This window comes from Halichoerus grypus, chromosome 15 (genome assembly GCF_964656455.1).
Source record: "Halichoerus grypus chromosome 15, mHalGry1.hap1.1, whole genome shotgun sequence".
Lineage (NCBI taxonomy): Eukaryota > Metazoa > Chordata > Mammalia > Carnivora > Phocidae > Halichoerus > Halichoerus grypus.
Window position 1 is genome coordinate 48,116,783 of NC_135726.1, and position 19,935 is coordinate 48,136,717.

The 19,935-nt window shown below is 50.9% G+C and overlaps 2 protein-coding genes across 14 annotated transcripts in view; both read right to left on the reverse strand.

Moving 5' to 3' along the window:
• Window positions 1-2,252, reverse strand: part of AKT2 (AKT serine/threonine kinase 2) — a 49,073-nt gene extending 46,821 nt beyond the window's left edge. Inside the window, exon 1 of one of the 5 annotated variants that reach the window (XM_078062808.1) lies at window positions 2,086-2,252. The gene's annotated coding sequence lies outside the window, so the exon portion shown is untranslated. The remainder of the gene's footprint in view (window positions 1-2,085) is intronic. The other 4 variants (XM_078062804.1, XM_078062810.1, XM_036095050.2 and 1 more) reach the window with 4 other exon arrangements.
• A 377-nt stretch (window positions 2,253-2,629) lies between these two features.
• Window positions 2,630-19,935, reverse strand: part of C15H19orf47 (chromosome 15 C19orf47 homolog) — a 34,785-nt gene continuing 17,479 nt past the window's right edge. For 6 of the 9 annotated variants that reach the window (XM_078063516.1, XM_078063515.1, XM_036095070.2 and 3 more), the window contains one exon: window positions 17,736-19,056. In XM_078063516.1, coding sequence (XP_077919642.1) covers window positions 18,562-19,056 — 495 coding nt within the window. In that variant the 3' untranslated portion in view covers window positions 17,736-18,561. Of the gene's footprint in view, window positions 2,801-5,716; window positions 5,941-17,735; window positions 19,057-19,935 lie in introns of those variants that run through there. The other 3 variants (XM_036095068.2, XM_036095067.2, XR_013444386.1) reach the window with 2 other exon arrangements.

Consider the following 19,935-nt stretch of genomic DNA (forward strand, 5'->3'; position numbering starts at 1 on the left):
CGCACTCAATAAATGTTAGCCATCAGTCTCACAATTATTGTTTTTATTGCTGCTGTTAACCCCATCAGGCAAACCCTCTAAAAGCTGGCAGAAAGAGACCAGAGAGGGCGCCTGGGTGGCTCAGTTGGTTAAGCGACTGCCTTCGGCTCAGGTCATGATCCTGGAGTCCCTGGATCGAGTCCCGCATCGGGCTCCCTGCTCGGCAGGGAGTCTGCTTCTCCCTCTGACCCTCCCCTCCTCTTCATGTGCTCTCTCTCATTCTCTCTCTCAAATAAATAAATAAAATCTTTAAAAAAAAAAAAGAAAAGAAAGAAAGAGACCAGAGAAACAAACCCCTAGTGGAGAAAAATTCTAGAGCCCCACAGTCTCGAAGAGACTCAAGGACCTCTAGGAACCACAACCAGAGAAGCCAGTCAGCTTGGAAGCCAAGGATGTGGACCAGCCTTTGACCACATCACCAGCCCACATTAGCTGGGTCAATGAGGGACTATAGCCAGCCCTCCAGGAACTCCAGACCCGGGGCAAAGGCTACTGGGCAAGCCAAGGTCACGAGCTGGCCTAGGGAGCCCGGGCAGTGGCTCCAAGCACTCACCCAGTGACCACACTGAGAAACTAGATCTGTGGGGGTTTTGGCTACCCTAAGTCCTCCAGAGAAACCTTCCTCCCTGGTTCGAGTTGGGCCAGGGCACCCCCACCCAGGTCCCCTTGGCCTGTGCAGAGAGGAACAGCTGGGAAAACAGCACTCAGCCTCATTGTCGCCTAATGGTGAGACCAACTGTTATCGCCTGGTGGGGAGCGTAAACACGATAGGAGGCTGGACAGCTAACCGGGGAGTCACAAACAGCCTCATGACCGGGATGGAGACTGCCATGATCTGTACTGGTGCCTGGCTCCTCTGCACCCACCGCCAAGCAAGGTCTGGCCAGGGCTGAATTGGGAAGAGAGGACAAGGTTGAAAGGCAGACCATGGAGGACCAACCTGATTACTCCCTCCTGCTGAGCCTAAGCAGAGAGGAAGAGGGTCTTCAGAATCCCAAAGATCTAGAAGTCCCCAGCCACCTTCCCTTGGCAGAGAGGTATCCCTTTAAACACTCCTTCCTCCTAAGTCTTAACAAGCAAATCCAGGGGACACAGCTCCTCAAATCTAAGCTCAATACCTCCTCCCCTCCCTAATATGGAGCCGAAAGCTCAGAAAACTTCAGAGACTTCTAAGACATCTCCTGCCCAGAGAAACAAAGAATTTGCCGCAGCAGTGCCCCACACACCTTAAAATAAGGTTTAATAATATGAAAAGGTTGTGGGACAGACAGCAATCCCAGCGACCATCCAGTTCCCCCCCAAAGTCATTAAGAAGTTCAATAGCGACCCTCCCTCCTCCGGCTCAGTGTAAACCCCCAAGCCCCACCCACCAAACTCGGGAGGCAAAGCCCTTCCTCAACACTCCGCATTACCGCCCTCCCAAAATACTCCCCTGAACACCCACTGGGGCCTGCCCCCCTCACCCCCGCGCGTCCCTCAAAGATTATAAACATCACAAGCCTCCTCCTTTGATACAGCGCTCCTCCACGCTCTCAGGATGCCCCCCCAGCACCTCAGTGGTATAACCCACACGGCGCTACCCGGACCGCACTTGGTACAGCTCCCTCTGCAGCAGCCCCCCACCGCCCTAAACACGCTAGAGGAACAGCTCCCACAGCCCCGAAGAGGTACAGCCCCTACACTTCGTAAGGCGCGCGCCGCTCCTCCGCCCCCCCCCATGGCTCAGCTCTCGCACACCGGGCGGGCGCTCCCTTCCCATCCCACTGGTTCAGCCCGCAGCTCCTCAGTGGTTCGGTCCCCGCACTTTGGTGTGCCCCTCCCCGCGCCGCCTCAGTGGTACGGCCAGCCGCCCCCGCCCCCGGCCCCTCAGGCGTAGTCCGACCGCCCCCGCGCAGCCGCCCCCACTCAATCCCGGAAGGGGGGGGCTCGAGGACGGCGGTCCCCGCCCGGCGGGCACTGGTGGTACGGCCCGACGCCGCACTGCGGGGGGTCCGGACGCGACCATCGCTGGGGGAGGCGCCCGGGGACACGCGCTGGCGCACTCACCTGTCACCGGCGGCCGCCCAGCCTCTCCGGCGGGGCCCTACTCCCGCCCATCGCCACGCCGCGCTTGGTCCCGCTCCTTGTGTTTCCTGGCGCCGGCAACTGCAGCAGCAGCGGCAACGCCTTCTCCGAGCCAGGCCCAACGGCTCGCGCGGCGCGGCCCCCCCCGCCCCCTCCCCCCAGCCCCCGCTTACCGCCCCCTCCCACCCGCTGGCCGGAAATACCGCCTTCTCCCGCCACAAACAGGAACTGACGTAAAAGAGCGAGAGATGAACTCGGAGAGCGCTAGAGCGCAGGCGGAAGGCAGGGCAAGAGGCTGACTCAGAGCGGGACGCCTGCGTACTTTAGGCAAGTTTGGGTCGAGGTGGGCTAGCGAGGTGCCACGCGCAGGCGCCGGACGGAAAGAAGAGACACGATTGCGCAGGCGCAGCAGGACTCTGACGCCCGCTTTCCCTAAAGGCTCGCCGCAGTGGTACTTCCCGGCAGCCCCTGGTCCTTATTTACATACGCTTTGATCTCGCTTTACTGTGATCTCGCCTTTCCCTTCAGTTCCGAGGCTCTTAAAGAGCCCTGGAGCGGGGTTTATGAGAGTTGTCTTTTCACTGTGTCCCGTCACTGCGAGCACAGGCTCTAAAGCCTCACAAACCCAGCTTTGCATTTCCTTGCTGGTGATAGTAGACAGAAGACTTGACCGTCTTCTGTGCCTGTGTGTCCAAATCTGCAAAATGGAAACAGAGTTGCGTCACTGGGCTATTGGACTTTTTTATGTAAATAGAGCAGTTTATAGCAATTAGCCACTCTGGGACTCCAAAATATTAATCCTACCTGCTTATCATATATGTGCAATTAAATAGGGATATAACTTTTTTTTTTAAGATTTTATTTATTTATTTGACAGAGAGAGACACAGTGAGAGCAGGATCTCAAGCAGGGGGAGTGGGAGAGGGAGAAGCAGGCTTCCCGCGGAGTAGGGAGCCCGACGCGGGGCTCGATCCGAGGACCCTGGGATCATGACCTGAGTCGTTAACGACTGAGCCACCCAGGCGCCCCAAGGATATAACTTTTTGTAATGGGGTAACTTGGTCCTAAAAAGGCTTTAAGATCGCCTTGTAAGAAAAGAGTTTTGCAGGGGCGCCTGGGTGGCTCAGTCGTTTAGCGTCCGCCTTGGGCTCAGGTCAAGATCCCACTCTGGGATCGAGCCCCGCATCGGCCTCCCCGCTCTGCGGGAAGCCTGCTTCTCCCTCTCCCACTCCCCCTGCTTGTGTTCCCTCTCTCGCTGTGTGTCTCTCTGTCAAATAAATAAAATCTTCAAAACAAAAAAAGGAAAGAGCTTTGCAGAGATCTTGGTCCACTTGTCAGCTAGTGTCCTAGGCATCTGTCTCCCAGTCCCTTCTCTCTCAAAGGTTGGGTCGGGCTTGCTGCCTTCTGAATTTGGGTTCCAGTGTTCCACAGAGCTTGGCAGGTATGCATTGGTTAGGGCATACTTCTAGAAGCCCTAGCTAGGAGTTGAAGAATCCTAGGTCCACGTAAGTCTGTGAGAGTGACGCAGGCAATCCGGCTCAGAGGTGGGCCTTAGTTTCCTCAGAGGTAAACATAATACTGGAACTAGACCTTAGCTAATGGGTTTCCAGCTTGGAACTTGCTGCTCTGTATCCCTTACTCATGGGCTTCCCCCAACACAGTGTTGATAACCGGCCAATACCTCCCCGACCCAAGCCCTGATCATTTTAGTCTCTTACTGTCTGGTGACAGGTCTATCTCAGAGCCCCACGAGGGAAAAGACCAGGACTGCCTCAATCGTCACTGTGTAGCTAACACTGCCCAGCAAAAGTCTTGGCACAGAATATGCTCTTGGGGAATATTTGTTTCAAGAATTAGTCCTTTCCGCTCTAATCTAGACTCAATGTCACTGTGGCCTACCCTCTTTGCCCCGTTCTGTGCTGAACATTTCATCGCCCATTCCCCTATTTCTGAGTCTTCCCGAGTTAACTGGAATATCTGCCCGTCCCGGGATGGATTACAACACATAGAGATCTCACTGAAACCTCCCGTGTGCTTGTGTATAAATTCTGTGGGGCACCAGTGGTCAAGGATAATGGCTTTCAACCTAAGACCTAGTACACACATAGGTATACTTACCTATGTACATATATACCTGTATGAAAGTGTCATCAAATACTATTTACTGGTATGTATCATGCACTCAGATTTTTTTTTTCCCCCCAGTGCTGTTCGAGGCCCTGCTAAACTGATTTTCTGACCCACTAAAGGGTCATGCCTTGCAGTTTTTTTTTTTTTTCTTTTTTTTTTTTTTTTATTTGAGAGAGTGAGAGAGAGAGAGAGAGCACAAGAGGGGGGAGTGGGAGAGGGAGAAGCAGACTCCCTGCCGAGCAGGGAGCCCGATGCGGGACTCGATCCCGGGACTCCAGGATCATGACCTGAGCCGAAGGCAGTCGCTTAACCAACTGAGCCACCCAGGCGCCCATGCCTTGCAGTTTAAAAGACACTAGCCTGAGGGTGAACAACACTCACTGGCTTTGGAGATAGGCCTGCCTTTCCTGTGTCAAAATAACTTCACTTCTCTCATTGCAGAACAGTATCAATAGAATTGACTTAGCAATTGTTACAGGCCACAGCCCTGCCAAGGCTATCCTGTTGCCATCAACACCGTCTTGGAGGTCAGCTGCAACAGTACTTAAGGAGCTTGCTCGAGGTCCCAGGACACATTAGGGGTAAGACAGGATTTGAACCCAAGCCGTCTGATACAAGAGTCTGTGCTTTGAATTCATATCTTGCTGGAAAATGGGAAGTCATAGCCCTGTTTCTGCCCCGGCAGACCACTTAATTATCACTTGGGAGCCTCAGTCCCTCAATTTCCAAAACAAAGGTGATTGAGGAGAAAACTCCCTAAAACCTCAAATTGTTATATACCCTCTAATCAATTCTGCAAATGCCCTGCCTATAACTGTAAAGATGAACTACACACGCACTTCTGTGGAGATGGGCCAGTAGCTTCTCATCGGAAGGTTGCCCAAAGGCCTCTTGATTCAGAAAGAATGATTAAGAATCCTTCCCTGATGGGCGGAGAGGGCATCTCCTCACAATACCCTTCTGTCGCCACGGAGCAGAAGTCAGGCCCTAGAATATATTTCAAACCTTGTCAGAGATGGGGCTCCCAGTGGTGACTGGACACGTTGCATGGACCAACCATCAGGAACCTCTTAGGGGCGGGCGCCTGAGTGGCTCGCTCAGTCGTTAAGCGTCTGCCTTCGGCTCAGGTCATGATCCCAGGGTCCTGGGATCAGGCCCCGCATCGGGCTCCCTGCTCCATGGGAAGCCTGCTTCTCCCTCTCCCACTCCCCCTGCTTGTGTTCCCTCTCTCGCTATGTCTCTGTCTGTCAAATAAATAAATAAAATCTTAAAAAAAAAAAAAAAAGAACCTCTTAGGGGCGTCTGGATGGCTCAGTGGGTTAAGCGGCTGCCTTCAGCTCGGGTCATGATCCCAGGGTCCTGGGATCGAGCCCCACATGGGCTCCCTGCTCAGTGGGGAGCCTGTTTCTCCCTCTGCCACACTCCCCCCGCTTGTGCGCTCTCTCTCCAATGAATGAATAAAATCTTAAAAAAAAAAAAGAACCTCTTAGTAGCTGCAAACAGGGAGCTTCCACTCCATCCGCACAAGGTCTGGGGGGGTCTGTGGCAGTAGTGAAGCTGGCCATGGGGAGGAACCCTCTCTGCCACCCGGGCAGTCAGGAGATACAAGCAGGAGGACTCAGATTTACCCCCTTCTTCATCCTAAGCAGAGCATTTTCCGGGGGAGAAAGTCCATAGCATTGATCCGATTCTCAAAGAAGTCTGGAACTTAAAAAAAAAAAAAAAAAAAAAGTTTTTATTTAAGAGAGTTTCCCATGTTCCACAGAAATATTGAAATATCTTTGACTCCCCAGCCAGAAATTTACTAAGGCCCCAACCCAGATGCTACTGTTTGGGAAGATCCTTTTAGAGTAAATTTAAGGGTTCGACAGAAGTACAGATGAGCCTCAGGGATTCTGTAAATGTTGGTTCTAGTTTCCTTTTTATACAATATGTTTCTGTTTCAAAAATTGTACATGGAAGACACCATGCGTCGTGCACATTCAACTTTTTAACACATCGGAGATTCCCAAAACATTGACGTGGTCACGCGAGGCTAACGCTTTTGTAGGCAGACCTTGGGATGAAGCTTTTTCTACTCTTGATAAGATCAAACACTTTCCATCTGCTCTGAATACATAGATGGGTTCCCATCACATGTGGAATAAAAGCTAAAGGCCTCATCATAGCCTTCAGGGTCCTCATGGGAGCTGCCCCTGCTTATCTTTCTAACCTTATCTCAAGCTCCTCTTGCCCTTGACCACCATGTTCGGGACACACTAACCTCTGCCCCTCCCAAAAATACAAGCTTGTTCCCACCCTGGGGCCGTTTCACTTGCTGTTCCCTTTGCCTGGACTATTTACCTCCCTGATCCTGATCTTTGCATGACAAGCTTTTTCTTGTCTTTCAGAATTGAGTTCAAATTTCACGTCCTTAGAGTCTTTCCCTGCCCACCCCAAATCCAAAAGAGCCACACTGTTACTATTTCTGAATACATTTCAATTCCTGACCTAGCACTTAAGGCTAAAGAATATTTTTGTTGTTGATGTTGTAGCTGTCTTCCCCCAAACCAGAATATAAATTTGCCCATGAGGGTGAAGACCTTGTCTTGGGTGGGCACCACTGTATTCCCACCCACTAGAACAATGCCTGGCACACAGTTAGGACTTGCGGGTCAATGAATAGTTGTTGACTGAATGTGGTTTTGTTTGTTTGGGTTTTTTTTTAAGATTTTATTTATTTATTTGAGAGAGACAGAGCACAAGCGGTGGGGAGAGGCAGAGGAAGAAGCAGACTCCTCCCTGAGCAGGGAGCCCGATGTGGGGCTTGATTCCAGGACCCTGAGATCATGACCTGAGCTGAAGGCAGATGCTTAACCAACTGAGCCCCTCGCCCTAGTAGCTTTAACCTTTTTAGTCAAAACCACATTCAGGGCCACCTAGGTGGCTCAGCTGGTTAAGCGTCTGCCTTTGGCTCAGGTCATGATCTCCGGGGTCCTGGGATGGAGCCTTGCATCAGGCTCCCTGCTCAGTGGGGAGTCTGCTTCTCCCTCTCCCTCTGCCCCCCTCCTCACTGCGCATGCTCTCACTCTCTCTCTCTCAAATAATAAATAAATAAAATATATTTTTTTAAAAGCGACGGGGGTGAATTTTACTTCAGGTTTGTACTTGTCCACGCTCAAAAAGTTGAACAAATAATAATAATCTCTGAACATTTATTAGTGAATTCCCACATATCAGGGACATTGCTAGGAACTATACCCATGACGTTAAATGATTCTGCAGGTAGAAGGCTCTGTAAGGTTTATTTTGCAGGAATAAACATAGGCCCAAGGAGGAGAAGCCTCTTACCAAATACCACGCTGCCAGAATGTTGTGATGGCCAGATCCATTCCCACAGATGTCTCAGGCCAAGCCCCCACTTTTATACAAAGCACTGGACTTTACATGTATGGGCCCAGATTTGAGAAATAGAAAGTCACATTTTATGCTGAAGCATATGGATTTGAAACAGTGAAATACTTAAAACAGAGTTTCCTACATTATTAAGAAAAATTGAGATAATATGAATGTCACCTAATCTTTTTTTTAAAGATTTTATTTATTTATCTGACAGAGACAGACACAGCGAGAGAGGGAACACAAGCAGGGGGAGAGGGAGAGGGAGAAGCAGGCCTCCCTGCGAGCAGGGAGCCCGATGCGGGATCATGACCTGAGCCAAAGGCAGACGCTTAACCGACTGAACCACCCAGGCGCCCCTCACCTAATTTTTTTTAGGTTCTCATGAAGGGAATCCTTCACAGCTGCCCGGCTCAGTGGTTTATAAACTATTCCTGCTGTTGCCACAAGATGGCGCAATATGAACTGGCCATCTCCAGGGGAACACAGGCTGACTTGCAGGCGTCAAGCCTTCCCTGCGCCAGTGGGGGGAACTTTGTGCTGTTACTTAAACGTTCACTGTGTGTAAGGAAGCTGGCATGACACCTAAATGGAACACGTAATCCAGAATTGGACTGTGAGCTGGGGGGGGGGGGGGGAGATGGCCATAAGGAACATTATTGGGACAGTTGATGAAATTGAAGGATGAACTGGTGTTTAGAGGAATACTGTATGTTAAATGTCTAGGTTTTGATAGTTACGCTGTGCTTATGGAAGAGAATGTTCTTGTTTTCAGGAAGTACACACTGAAGTATTATGAGGTTAAGGGGCATGATGTTCTCCAACTTAACTTTCAAATGGTTCAAAACACGTATATGTGTGTGCATATGCGTGTGTGTACGCGCATGCGCTCATGGAGAGGGGGACAGGGAAGAGGGAACAATAAGACAAATGGAGCAGACAATTAGCAAATCTGGATAAATAACATACAGAAATCAGGGGTGCCTGGGTGGCTCAGTTGGTTGAGCATCAGACTCTTGATTTTGGCTCAGGTCTTGATCTCAGATTTGAGAAACCCCTTGTACCATTCTTGCTACTTTTCTAGAAGTTTACAATTATATTATTTTTGAGAGAGAGAGAGAGAGCGTGCACAAGCTGGGGGGGGGGGGGCAAAGAGAGAGAGAGAGAATCCCAAGCAGGCTCCATGCCCAGGGCAGAGCCTGACATGGGGCTCAATCTCACAACCCTGAGATCATGACCTGAGCTGAAACCAAGAGTGGGAAGCCTAACCGACTGAGCCACCCAGGCGCCTGAAGCTTACAGTCATATTAAAATAAATAGTTACCAGGGTGCCTGGGTGGCTCAGTCGTTAAGCGTCTGCCTTCGGCTCAGGTCACGATCCCAGGGTCCTGGAATTGAGCCCCACATCAGGAAGCCTGCTTCTCCCTCTCCCACTCCCCGTGCTTGTGTTCCCTCTCTTGCTGTGTCTGTCTCTGTCAAATAAATAAATAAAATCTTTTAAAAATAAATAAATAGTTACCCAAAAATCTCTTTTTGTAGCCAATGAGAATGTCATGAAAGAGTTCTTTAAGTGTTGGTGCTGAAAATCCTCCCTGAAAATCATCAATTTCAGAGATAAAATTAGATGACAACACTGTGCCAGGCACTGTGAAGCCCTTCACAATCATCCTGTGAGATGGATGCTACCATTACTCCCATCTTATTGTAGAAGAAACAAGCCCAGAGAGGCTGAGTAACCCGCCCAAGATCACGCAGCTACAGAGCTCATGCATTTTAACCATAACAGACCATCAGGAAGGCCAAACGATGGCCACGATACGCTATACTGGTCATTTAGGAACAAGCACTGCACTCAGTGTGAGAGGCCAGAAAAGGCAGCTTTAGGGAAAAGCTTTGAAGCAATGAAGGTAGGTTTATGTGCTCTGAACCCCTGCCTCAACTTGATAGTCAAGTCTATGCCAAAGTCAGTCTTGAATTATGCAAGGTTTAGCCAAGATAAAATTGGGAAATCAAGTGGCTGCTGATTCTGAGGTGAATGAACCTGCTAGCCATTAGCCTGGGTGGAAAAATTAGACTATTCCTCAAACAAATCTGATTATTCTCTATATTTACTTGTAACATAAATTCAAACTTGTAAACCATAGGTACATTCCCTTTGCCCCTGCAATCTAACTCCTAGGTATCTGCCCAATGCATACGTCCACACATAAGCAAAATGTGGTGGACACAAGAGGCACTGTCTGTGATAGAAAGACCTGGAAACCACTAGGTTCCCCAGTAAGAGACTGGTTCAGTATCTCAAGGTGCATCCACACAAGGGGACACCATGCAGCTACTTGAAAAGGACGCTCTTTCCAATAAGCACATTAAAAGGCATTTAACATCACTGGCCATCAGGGAAATGCGAATCAAAGCCACAATAAAATGGTATCACTTCACACCCACTAGGATGGCCACAATCAAAAAGACAATGTCGGGGTGAGCATGTGGAGAAATTAGAACACCGTACACCACTGGTGGAAATGTAAAGTGGCACAACCGCTCTGGAAAACAGTCCAGCAGTTCCTCAAAGGGTTAAAATAAAATTGACGTACAGCCCAACAACTCAACTCCTAGGTACAGACCCAGGAGAACTGAAAACATGTCCACACAAACACTCGTCCACGGGTGTTCAGAGCAGTATTAATTCATAATGGCCGAAAAGTAGCAACAACCAACATGTCCATCATCTCGACAAAATGTGAAAAATCCACACACTGCAACATTATTCATCAATTTTGGAAAAATGAAGTACTATGGAAGATCTATGGCATCACATGGACGGACCTCAGAAACATGCTAAGTGAAAGAAACCAAACACAGAAGGCCACATACTGTATGATTCCATTTATATGAAATGTTTAGAAAAGGCAAATTCTATAGAGACAGATTAGTGGTTGCCCAGGGCTTGGAGTCAGGGGCAGACTATGGGAGGACTTGAGGAAGGATGGTTAAGGGGGAGGGGGTTTCTCTCTGGGGTAATGAAAAAATCCTAAGTCTAGTGATAGATACACAACTCTGTGAATAACTAACAGCCACTGAATTGTGTGCTTTAAACGAGTGAATGGATATGTGAATTATATCTCAATAAAGTTTGTGTGTCTATGTGTTTTTTAATTGTTTTAGAATTGTTTTTGTTTTTTTTTAAAGATTTTATTTATTTATTCATGAGAGAGAGAGGCAGAGGCAGAGGGAGAAGCAGGCTCCCCGCGGAGCAGGGAGCCCGATGTGGGACTCGATCCCAGGACCCTGGGATCATGACCTGAGCTGAAGGCAGACACTTAACCGACTGAGCCAAGCAGGCATCCCAGAATTGTTTTTAATTGTTAAGAGATACCAAAAAGCATAAAGAATAATACAATGAACACCTGTGTGCCCACTGCCCAGCTTTAAAAACCATGCCTATACTGTTGGGGTTTTTTTAAGATTTTATTTTTAAGTAATTTCTACACCCAGTGTGGGGCTCAAACTCACGACCCCATGATCAAGAGTCGCGTGCCCCACCGCCTGAGCCAGCCGGGCACCCCCACCATTCCTAGACTGTTGAATCTTTTCATGCCCTCTCCAATCACATCCCACCCCCCTCCTGGAGGGAAACATTACCCCACATTTGGAGTGTATCTTTCCTATGCATTTCATACATTTACTACATTTTAAATAGTAAAGTGATTAAATTCTTAATAAATATTTAAGTAGTAAATAGTTTGCGTATTTTAAAACTACACGTATTCATCTGCAATTTGCTTTTTGCACTCAAATGTTTTTGCTTTATTCATATTGATATGTGCGACACTAGTTCATTTCATTGATGTACAATATATCGCATCCAGTACACCATACAGTACATCCGATATTGATGGGTAATTTGCCCAGATGGCCACAAAACCATCTCTCATCCCCCCATGCTCTTCTTCCCAGGAGACACTGACATTCCTGTCATTGAGAGGCAGGGTCTATGGTCCCGCCCCCTTGAATCTGGGCAGAAGTGAAGCAACGTGACTTCCAATGCTAGCTTAGAACAGGCAATATGGTCTTCCCTGGCTCTCTTGAGCAGCACGCTGTTGGAACCCAGCCACTGTGTTGTGAGGAAGCCCAGGCCACGTGCAGAAGCCATATGCAGGCATTCTGGCTGATAGCCCAAGCTGAGGTCTGAGCTAAGTGGCAGGGTTAACCACCGAACGACTGGGGAAACATTCAAGAGGACATTGGCCCCAGCCGATACCTTACTGCAACCACAAGAGAGCCCCCAAGTGACACAGTCTAACTGAGCCCAGTCAACCCCCAGAAGTACAAGACGTAATAACTATTGATTTAAGCCAGTAAGTTTTGAGGCAATTCATTGTGCATTAGATAATTGGAAAAACGAGGCCCTGTTGCGTCCATTCTCCAGTTGAGGGACAGCTGGGTTGCTTCCAAGTTAATGCTATTACAAACAGTGATCCTATGAACACTCTTATGTACATGTCTCTGTATGCACGTGTAAGTTTCTCCAGAATGGTAATGGCCGGGTTGGGGAGTATCACATCTTCAATTACACTACAACCTACCAAATTATTTTCCAAAACGGTTGCTACCAACTGACACTCCTAAAGCAGTGTACCACACTCCCATCACTCCAAATCTTCCCCAACACTGGGGACTTTAAATGTTTTGCCAATCTCCTGGGCACAAAACAGTCTTATTGTATATGTCTTTTTGTACCTTTGATTTTTTTTTTTTTTAAGATTTTATTTATTTATTTGAGAGAGAGAGAGATAGCAAGAGAGAACATGAGTGGGGAGGAGAGGGAGAAGCAGGCTCCCTGCTGAGCAGGGAGCCCGATGCAGGGCTCGATCCCAGGACCCTGGGATCACGACCTAGGCCGAAGGCAGTGGCTTAACCGACTGAGCCACCCAGGCACCCCCTTTGATTTTTTTACTGTTTGCATGAATTGATCCAAATAAACATTGAAATGTACACTAATACATTCTTGCTTTCCTATTTTGAACATGCTTTATATATATTGGGGTCCCATATTAAGATTGCATTTCTTAAAAAGGAGGTGTTGCCCCAGTGGCAATGAGCTCATCTCATGCCTAGATCTGGGTTTCGATTCTCAGTCACCGTTCTAAATAAAATAAGCTGGGGCTCCTTGGAGAAATGGCGGGCTCTAGAACCAGGGCAGGAAGTATACAAGATGAGCCTGGAGTATCTGCAGTGCCAGAAAGTACAGAATCCTAAAAATAAAAACACAAAAACACCCACCCCCCAATAATGGAAGTCGGTCAAAGGACCCAGGAGCCAACTGCAAGAGTCCCCAAATGCCAAAGCTAGAATAACGTGAACAACAAAATAAATCAAGTAGTACTGGATATGACCCAAAATATTAAATAAGTACCCAAGAGTCCCTACTGATGAAAAGAAAATGATTGAATAAGTTAATAGAGAAAAGAGACGCATCTCCCTTGCAGAAGAATTCCCAGATTTATTTATAATTTATGCCGGTACTTTGCCCTCAAGGAGGTGGAAACATAAGCTCCGTGCTCCTTAGGTGTGGGCTTAACGGAGTGACTGACTTCCGTTCCAAGAGTTCAGTACGGAAAGGGAGAGGAACGTGACAGTGGAGAAGTCTGGCAAACAGCAGGCAATCAAGCCAGGTAATCAAGGTTAGCATCAACAGGGATCCATCCTGTGGAGAGTACGTACCCTAGACATGCTGGGTTAAAATGCCACTTTACCTCTGAGCTCCTCCTCTGAAAACACATAACCCTGGTCTAATAACGAGAAAGGCAAATTCCAATGGAGGGACAATCTCTAATAGAGATTGCCCAGTATTCTTCAAAACCGTCAAGATCATCACCCCACAACCAAGAGGGGCCTAAGGAGGCATGACAACTCCCTATGTGTCTACACAAACGCTGGACAACACAAATGTAAAGTGGGCTCCTGGAACAGAAAAATATATTAAAACTAAGGAAGAAGCTAAGGAAATCTGAATAACGATGGGCTTTAATATTCATGACATCAACATTGGTTCATTCGTTGTAATGAATGAATCACAATACTGTAAGATACTAATAATAAGGGAAACTGGATGTGGGGTATATGGGAGCTCTGTCCTATGTGTACTTCTGTAGGCCTGAAATTGTTCTACAAAATGAAGTCCAGAAAATAAAGTCTTAAAACACAAATGTAAAAAGGCGAGGCTCCTGGCCCTGGCATCAGACCCAGTCCTGCCACTTGCCAGCTGGCTCAGGCTTTGAAGTTTGCGGAGGACCCGGCGTTCACAAAGCAGGTAAAGTTCAGTGTAGGTGAACATCAGACCGTCAGAGGCGGGTGTATAGAAGCAGGACTCACCAAACTAAGTCAGCTCAGATCCCCAAAGGAGGGAAAGGAGGGATCAAGGTGGTCGCAGCCCAACGCCTGGCCCATCCGGACGGCACCAGGCTGAGACACCGGAGGGAGGGGCAGTGGGGCTGCCTGCCGCAGGCACCCAAAGTTCCCTGATGTGAGCGACCAGAGGAGGTGGCCTCATCCCAAGACCACCATCCAAACAGAATCGTCCCCCTGGGGCTGGCTCGGATCTGGCTCTCTGATTTACCATGAGCCCTAGGCCCACTGTACCTGCAGTTCACATCTGTTCATGGGATGAGAATAGGAAGGCCCTGAACTTCATGCTGCTGCCCTTTCCCAGAGGACTCGGTGAGTCTGCTGACTTCACAGAGCCTTAGTACTTCCTGACACAAAGATGTGGTGTTAGCTCTCAGCATTCCCCAACCTGCTCCCTCCGGGGATCTCCAGCTACAAGAGTCCAATGGCTCTGAAGTCCCTTTTGGAATGGGGTGACAAGTGTTATGAATGAATCATCTGGAGAATGCCAATGATCTCGGAGGAGAGCCTGGTTCGGATTTGCTATTGACCCAATACCAGTATTTGCACTGAAGTGACATAATTGGAATTCTGAACTGACCCCACATGCAACAAGGTTATCTATCCATTGAAGCACTGCTTGTAATAGCCAGAGACTGGAAGCAACTTCAGTTCCCTTCCAGAAAGGGCTGGTTAAGTAAATATACGTATGTGCTTATATGTGTTACTATTATCTTCCTCTGTCTGTATGCCTGTAGGAGTGTGTGTGTCTGTCTGTCTGACTGACTGTCTGTCTGCAAAGCACACACACCATAAACACATATCTGGAAGGGTTCCTCAAGATACTGGAGATACTGGTGGCCTCTGAGGAGGGGACTGGGGGGCTAGGAGACTCAGGAAGTAACTTCTCACCATAAAGCCTTTTGTATCTTTTGCATTTTGAACCATGTGAATGTATAATAGCTCAAAAATATTTAATACAACCAGAGGAAAAATAACGCACTGCTGTGGGTCACAGATGTGGAGGTTGGTGTGGGGGCATCGCCAAATCAAATGGCAGGGATTCTGAGGCACGGGAGGTGTCTGGTCCGGTCCAGTCAGCAGACGGTGGCAGGATGGGGCGTGACTCTCAAGGCCTGCAGCGTCCCAAAGCTGTAAATGCTTCCTACGGCAAGTTGATGCGGTGGGGGGGAACATGTACATGTAGATAACTCTAGAAAATCCAAAACCCCTAACCTAGGACCCCACCCTCGTCTTTCCAAAAGGTCCTTGTTTTATTTTATTTTATTTTTTTTAAAGATTTTATTTATTTATTTGAGAGAGAGAATGAGAGACAGAGAGCATGAGAGGGGGGAGGGTCAGAGGGAGAAGCAGGCTCCCTGCCGAGCAGGGAGCCCGATGCGGGACTCGATCCCGGGACTCCAGGATCATGACCTGAGCCGAAGGCAGTCGCTTAACCAACTGAGCCACCCAGGCGCCCAAGGTCCTTGTTTTAAACCACAGTCGAGACAGCACAGGGCAGGGGTCACAGGGGCGAGGCTCCCGGTCAGCGGGGTGACACCTTGGGCACTGCACTCCCCTCTGGGTGTCCGTAAAGGGCAACAGTGACCTGACTTCCCTCACGCAGGTGAGCCTTTCATGGTTAAGTGAGCTATTCGTGTTTTTACATCATTACACATCAAGAAGCTACCCAGGGGGGCGCCTGGGTGGCCCAGTTGGTTGGGCGACTGCCTTCAGGTCGGGTCATGATCCCAGAGTCCTGGGATCGAGTCCCACATCGGGCTCCCGGCTCATCAGGGAGCCTGCTTCTCCCTCTGACCCTCTCCCCTGTCATGCTGTTTCTCTCTCTCTCTCTCTCAATAAATAAAATCTTTAAAAAAAAAAAAAAAAAGAAATTACCCAGGGCTCTTAAATGCAGTAACACAGAGTTGAAGAGCAGCAAGGAAAGTGCGGAGGCGTGCGAGCCCCTCCTTGGGGCACCACCACCACGAAGGGGCAGCCTCCAGAATCACCACTGTCCACGTCCGCTGCCCTCCAGAGGCCTGACCTCACGCAGTGCCCCGCGGGCCTCGCCTGGGCCCTACCACCGGCCCCCACAGCGACGCCCAGCTCTTCACACCCCAGGCCCCGTGCTCGGCCCACTGCCCAACACACAGCAGCCCCCCGACGTGACAGGACTCAAAACGCACAAACAGACAGACAATCGGCTCAGGAAGCTGACACAGGTCTGGGGACGGATGGTGGTGATGGTTATACAGCAACAGGAATGTACTTAATGCCCCTGGACAGCGCCCTTACGGATGGTTCAAATGGTCACGCATGTATATTTTACTGCATTTAAAAAAAAAAAAAAATGGATGAAGTCTCATCTCATCCTCACCTGCTCTTAGGTCTCCCAAACTGCAGCCCATTCCTTGCTAATCACATCAGTTCTGTTCTCTAAATGAGAAAAGGGCCCCCAATTCCCTTCTGGGTCCTCTCCTGCCTCTATGCTCCTCTCCGGCTGGTATCACCAGGCCCTCGGCTTTGAACAGAGTTCCCTGAGTGCTCCCCCAAGCTGTGGGTCCCCAGCCCAGATGCCACCCCCTCTGAGTCCCAGCAGCCCAGCGCCCTCCTGCTCTCGCCTCCTCCCTCCCCAACCTCTTAGTCTCCACAAACAGCACCAGCTAGATGCTCCGGCCCCTCCTCTAGGTGATCCCTGCTCCCCGCCCCCCTGCACCCCAACTTCCCATCCATCTGCGCTGCCCGCGCCTCCCTCCTCCCCATGCTTCGCCCCACGCCACCTTCCTTCCTTGCCCCGGCTCCTGCACGGCTGCCTCCCTGCCTCCACCCCTGCCCTCCCCACAATTTATCCCCTCATGGGGGCCAAAGCCATCTTCATAAAAGGCAACTCAGACCATCGCTTGCCAGCTTTAAACCCTCCCAAACTTCTCAGGGCTTCTGGAAGATGTCCGAATTCCTCACCTTGGGTCACAAAGCCCCAGGTCATCCGGTCCCTGCCCACCTGCCCCAACCGGTGCTCTGTGGCAGGCCCCTCGCTCCCTGGCCAGCCCCCCCCCCCCCCCACGCGCCCCGGCCTTTGTGTTCCTTGCTCTTCCGACCTCAGACCTTTGCCCTGGCTGTGTCTCCTGCCTGGACCCTCTCTCTTCCTGCACCTCACACAGCCGCTTCTGACCGTTCCCAGCTCAGCCCTTAACCTCGCCTCCTCTGAAAGGCCTCCTTACCCCCAACATCGGAAGAGGCCTGGCCACTTCTGCTCCTCCCTCTCATTCTTTCGACAGCATGATCCCCCTACCGCCATCTGCCTGGCTAGAGAGGTCAGCCACGCAGGCAGGGGCTTGTCTGCCTCGCTCCCAACAGATCCCCAGCTCCTAGAACAGGCCTGGCACGGAGTAAGGGGCTGTGCAGCATCGAGCAGGTGTATGATCAGATCAACAGGAACCTGCTGCCTCACAAGGGAGCCTGCAGCTTGGAAACCCACCAACAGGCAGAGTGGCAGAAACAGGTAAATTATACGGAGGGGGAGGACACAGTGGCGGAAGAGGAGCTGGGTGAGGGGAAGAGGAAGTCCACCTGAACGGTGACCGTGACCATTACTCCCTGCAGCAAAGACATGGCCCATGTGGAGCCTTGACCTTCACGGACAGAGCCCAACCCTTCGTTGGCACCCCCACCTACATTGTGCTTTGTGTGAAAAACAACCCTGTGACTCACCCTGAAGGAGGGGAGGGAAACGGTTTGAAAGTCACAAAAATATATTAAAACAGCTGTTTTCTTCTCTCTCTTTCTCTCTTGGTACTGGCCTCCCTTCCCGGCGACCCTTGCCCACCACCCACCGCGGGCTTTCAGAGGAAAAGGTGCCCAGGGCAGGAAAACAGAGGTGCCCTCGCTGCAGCCCAGGGCCAGGGGAGGTCCCTCCAGCCCGGGCTTGAGGGCGGCTAACAGTCTCTACACGCTCGACGCCACCGCCGACGAGGGGGCCGCTGGGAGGCCGCAGGTGCAGGAGGGTCAGGCAGGACGCAGCGCACAGTCGGGCCTTGCCACGGGGACAGAAAACAGAAGAGAAATGAACAGTGTGAAGAGAGGGAGAGACAGAGAAGTTAAAGGAGCGGGGGTGGGGGGGGAGACGGAAGGGGGAAGGGGCAGAGGGGCGAGGGGAAGTCGGGACGTCGGTAAGGTGGGGGGACTCTGGGGGGAACTGGGGAGGCCGGGGAGCTGGGGCGGAGGCAGCAGATGCTGCCGAGGGGCAGGAGGGGGAACGGAGGAGGGAAAAGAGCACTTGGCTCTGGGAGAGGTAGAAAAGTGGGTCCTGCCAAAGGCCACAGTCCGAGAGGAGAGAACAAAGGACGTGAGAAAGGAAAGTCGTAGAGCAGCAAGGCCAGGCCACAGCGACTATGTCGGACTCAGAACACTGGGGTGAGCCCCCAGAAAGCTCGGGCCGGCTCGAATGCCTGAGGGTGACAAGCAGTGTCATCCAGGAGCCAGCAGAGGACTGGGCATGGCCTCACGGGAGCCTCTGCCAGAGCCAGGAACCTGGAGAGGGGCCCGCGCCCCGCCCAGAGGCTAGAAGGTCCTGCGGCCCAGTCTTTTGAACACGCTCACTGTGCCCGCATGGTCCATCTGGGCGCCCAGGCCCTCGCTGGAGCTGCTCCCCCGGGGCCCCACCAGAGTCCTCTTAATGGTGACCTTGACCTCGGCCAAGGACTTACTCTTGGTGCTCGTGACCTGGCTGTCCTGGGCCTCGGGCACAAGGGCAGCCTTGCCCAGTCTCTGGATGATGCTGACTTTGGACAGGGACTCTGGCTTCCTCTCGAGCCCCGGGCGTGAGGAAAGGGCCAGGCGCCGCAGTGTCGGGGTGGCAGCCGTCACGGCCGAGCTTGTGGCCTTGGCTTTGACAGTCAGTGCCGGCTGGGGACTGGGCTTGGCTGGGCCCCGGCCCAGCTTCTTCAGAACCCCGGCGTACTGCAGGACAGAGCTGCTGCTGTCATTGTCGCTGTCCCAAGCCAGATCCTCGTCCATCTCTGGGGTGGCCCCCAGGCGGCTGAAAACTCCTGTGGGCTGCAGGGGTCAGAGACGGGACAAGTGAGTCATTTAGTCATTCAACACACATGCGTGCAGTGCTGCCTCACTGTGCCTGGCCTCGCTGGGAGGAACACCCATCGGTGACACGGTGACACACTAGCCAGTGGTGAGAGCCACTGACCTTGGCCGAAGTTCAGAAGAGACTCCCTGGACAAGGGACACCTGAGATGAGATCTGAAAGTTCCGGCACATAGGTCTAATAAAGATGGGAAGAGAGAGGGTGGGCCACACACAGACAGAAGACCATTTGCAAAGGTCTGCAGGGGAACATGGCAAAAGACGAATTCGGTCATTCACTCAACAAGCATCTCCTGAGTCCCGACTGTCCCTGGCCCTGCCCTCAGGGGGCTCACAGTCCAGCGGGGGAGACAGATCTGGCAGCGGAAATGACACAAACAACTCCCTAATTACGACAGTGGTGCATTCTCTGGACGAGACAGGAGTGCTGGCGAGCGGGAGACGGGGAAGCCTCCTCTGGGAGTTCAAGGACACCTTCTCCCAGGTGCTGATGTGTAAGCCAGGCCCTCAACGATCAGTCAGCCGAGAAAAGGGCGAGGGCCAAGCCCCCAAGGCAGGAATAAGAATCATATGTATGGAGCACTCGCTCTCTGCTAAGCTCTTTATGCTAAGCTCTTTACGTGGCTGCATCTTCTAACCACATGATCCCGAGTGTGATTATCATGCTCATGATAAGATTATAGGAGGTGAGAAAAAGGTCAGATAAGCCCTGGTGAGCAAGGGGTGGAGAGGCAGGAAACGCAGCCGGGGAGCTCCGGTGCAGTTAATCGAAGGTGACATTCAAAGCGTGCCTACCACGCCTCAGACACCCCCAGCACTGTGCAGGTGTAGCTCACT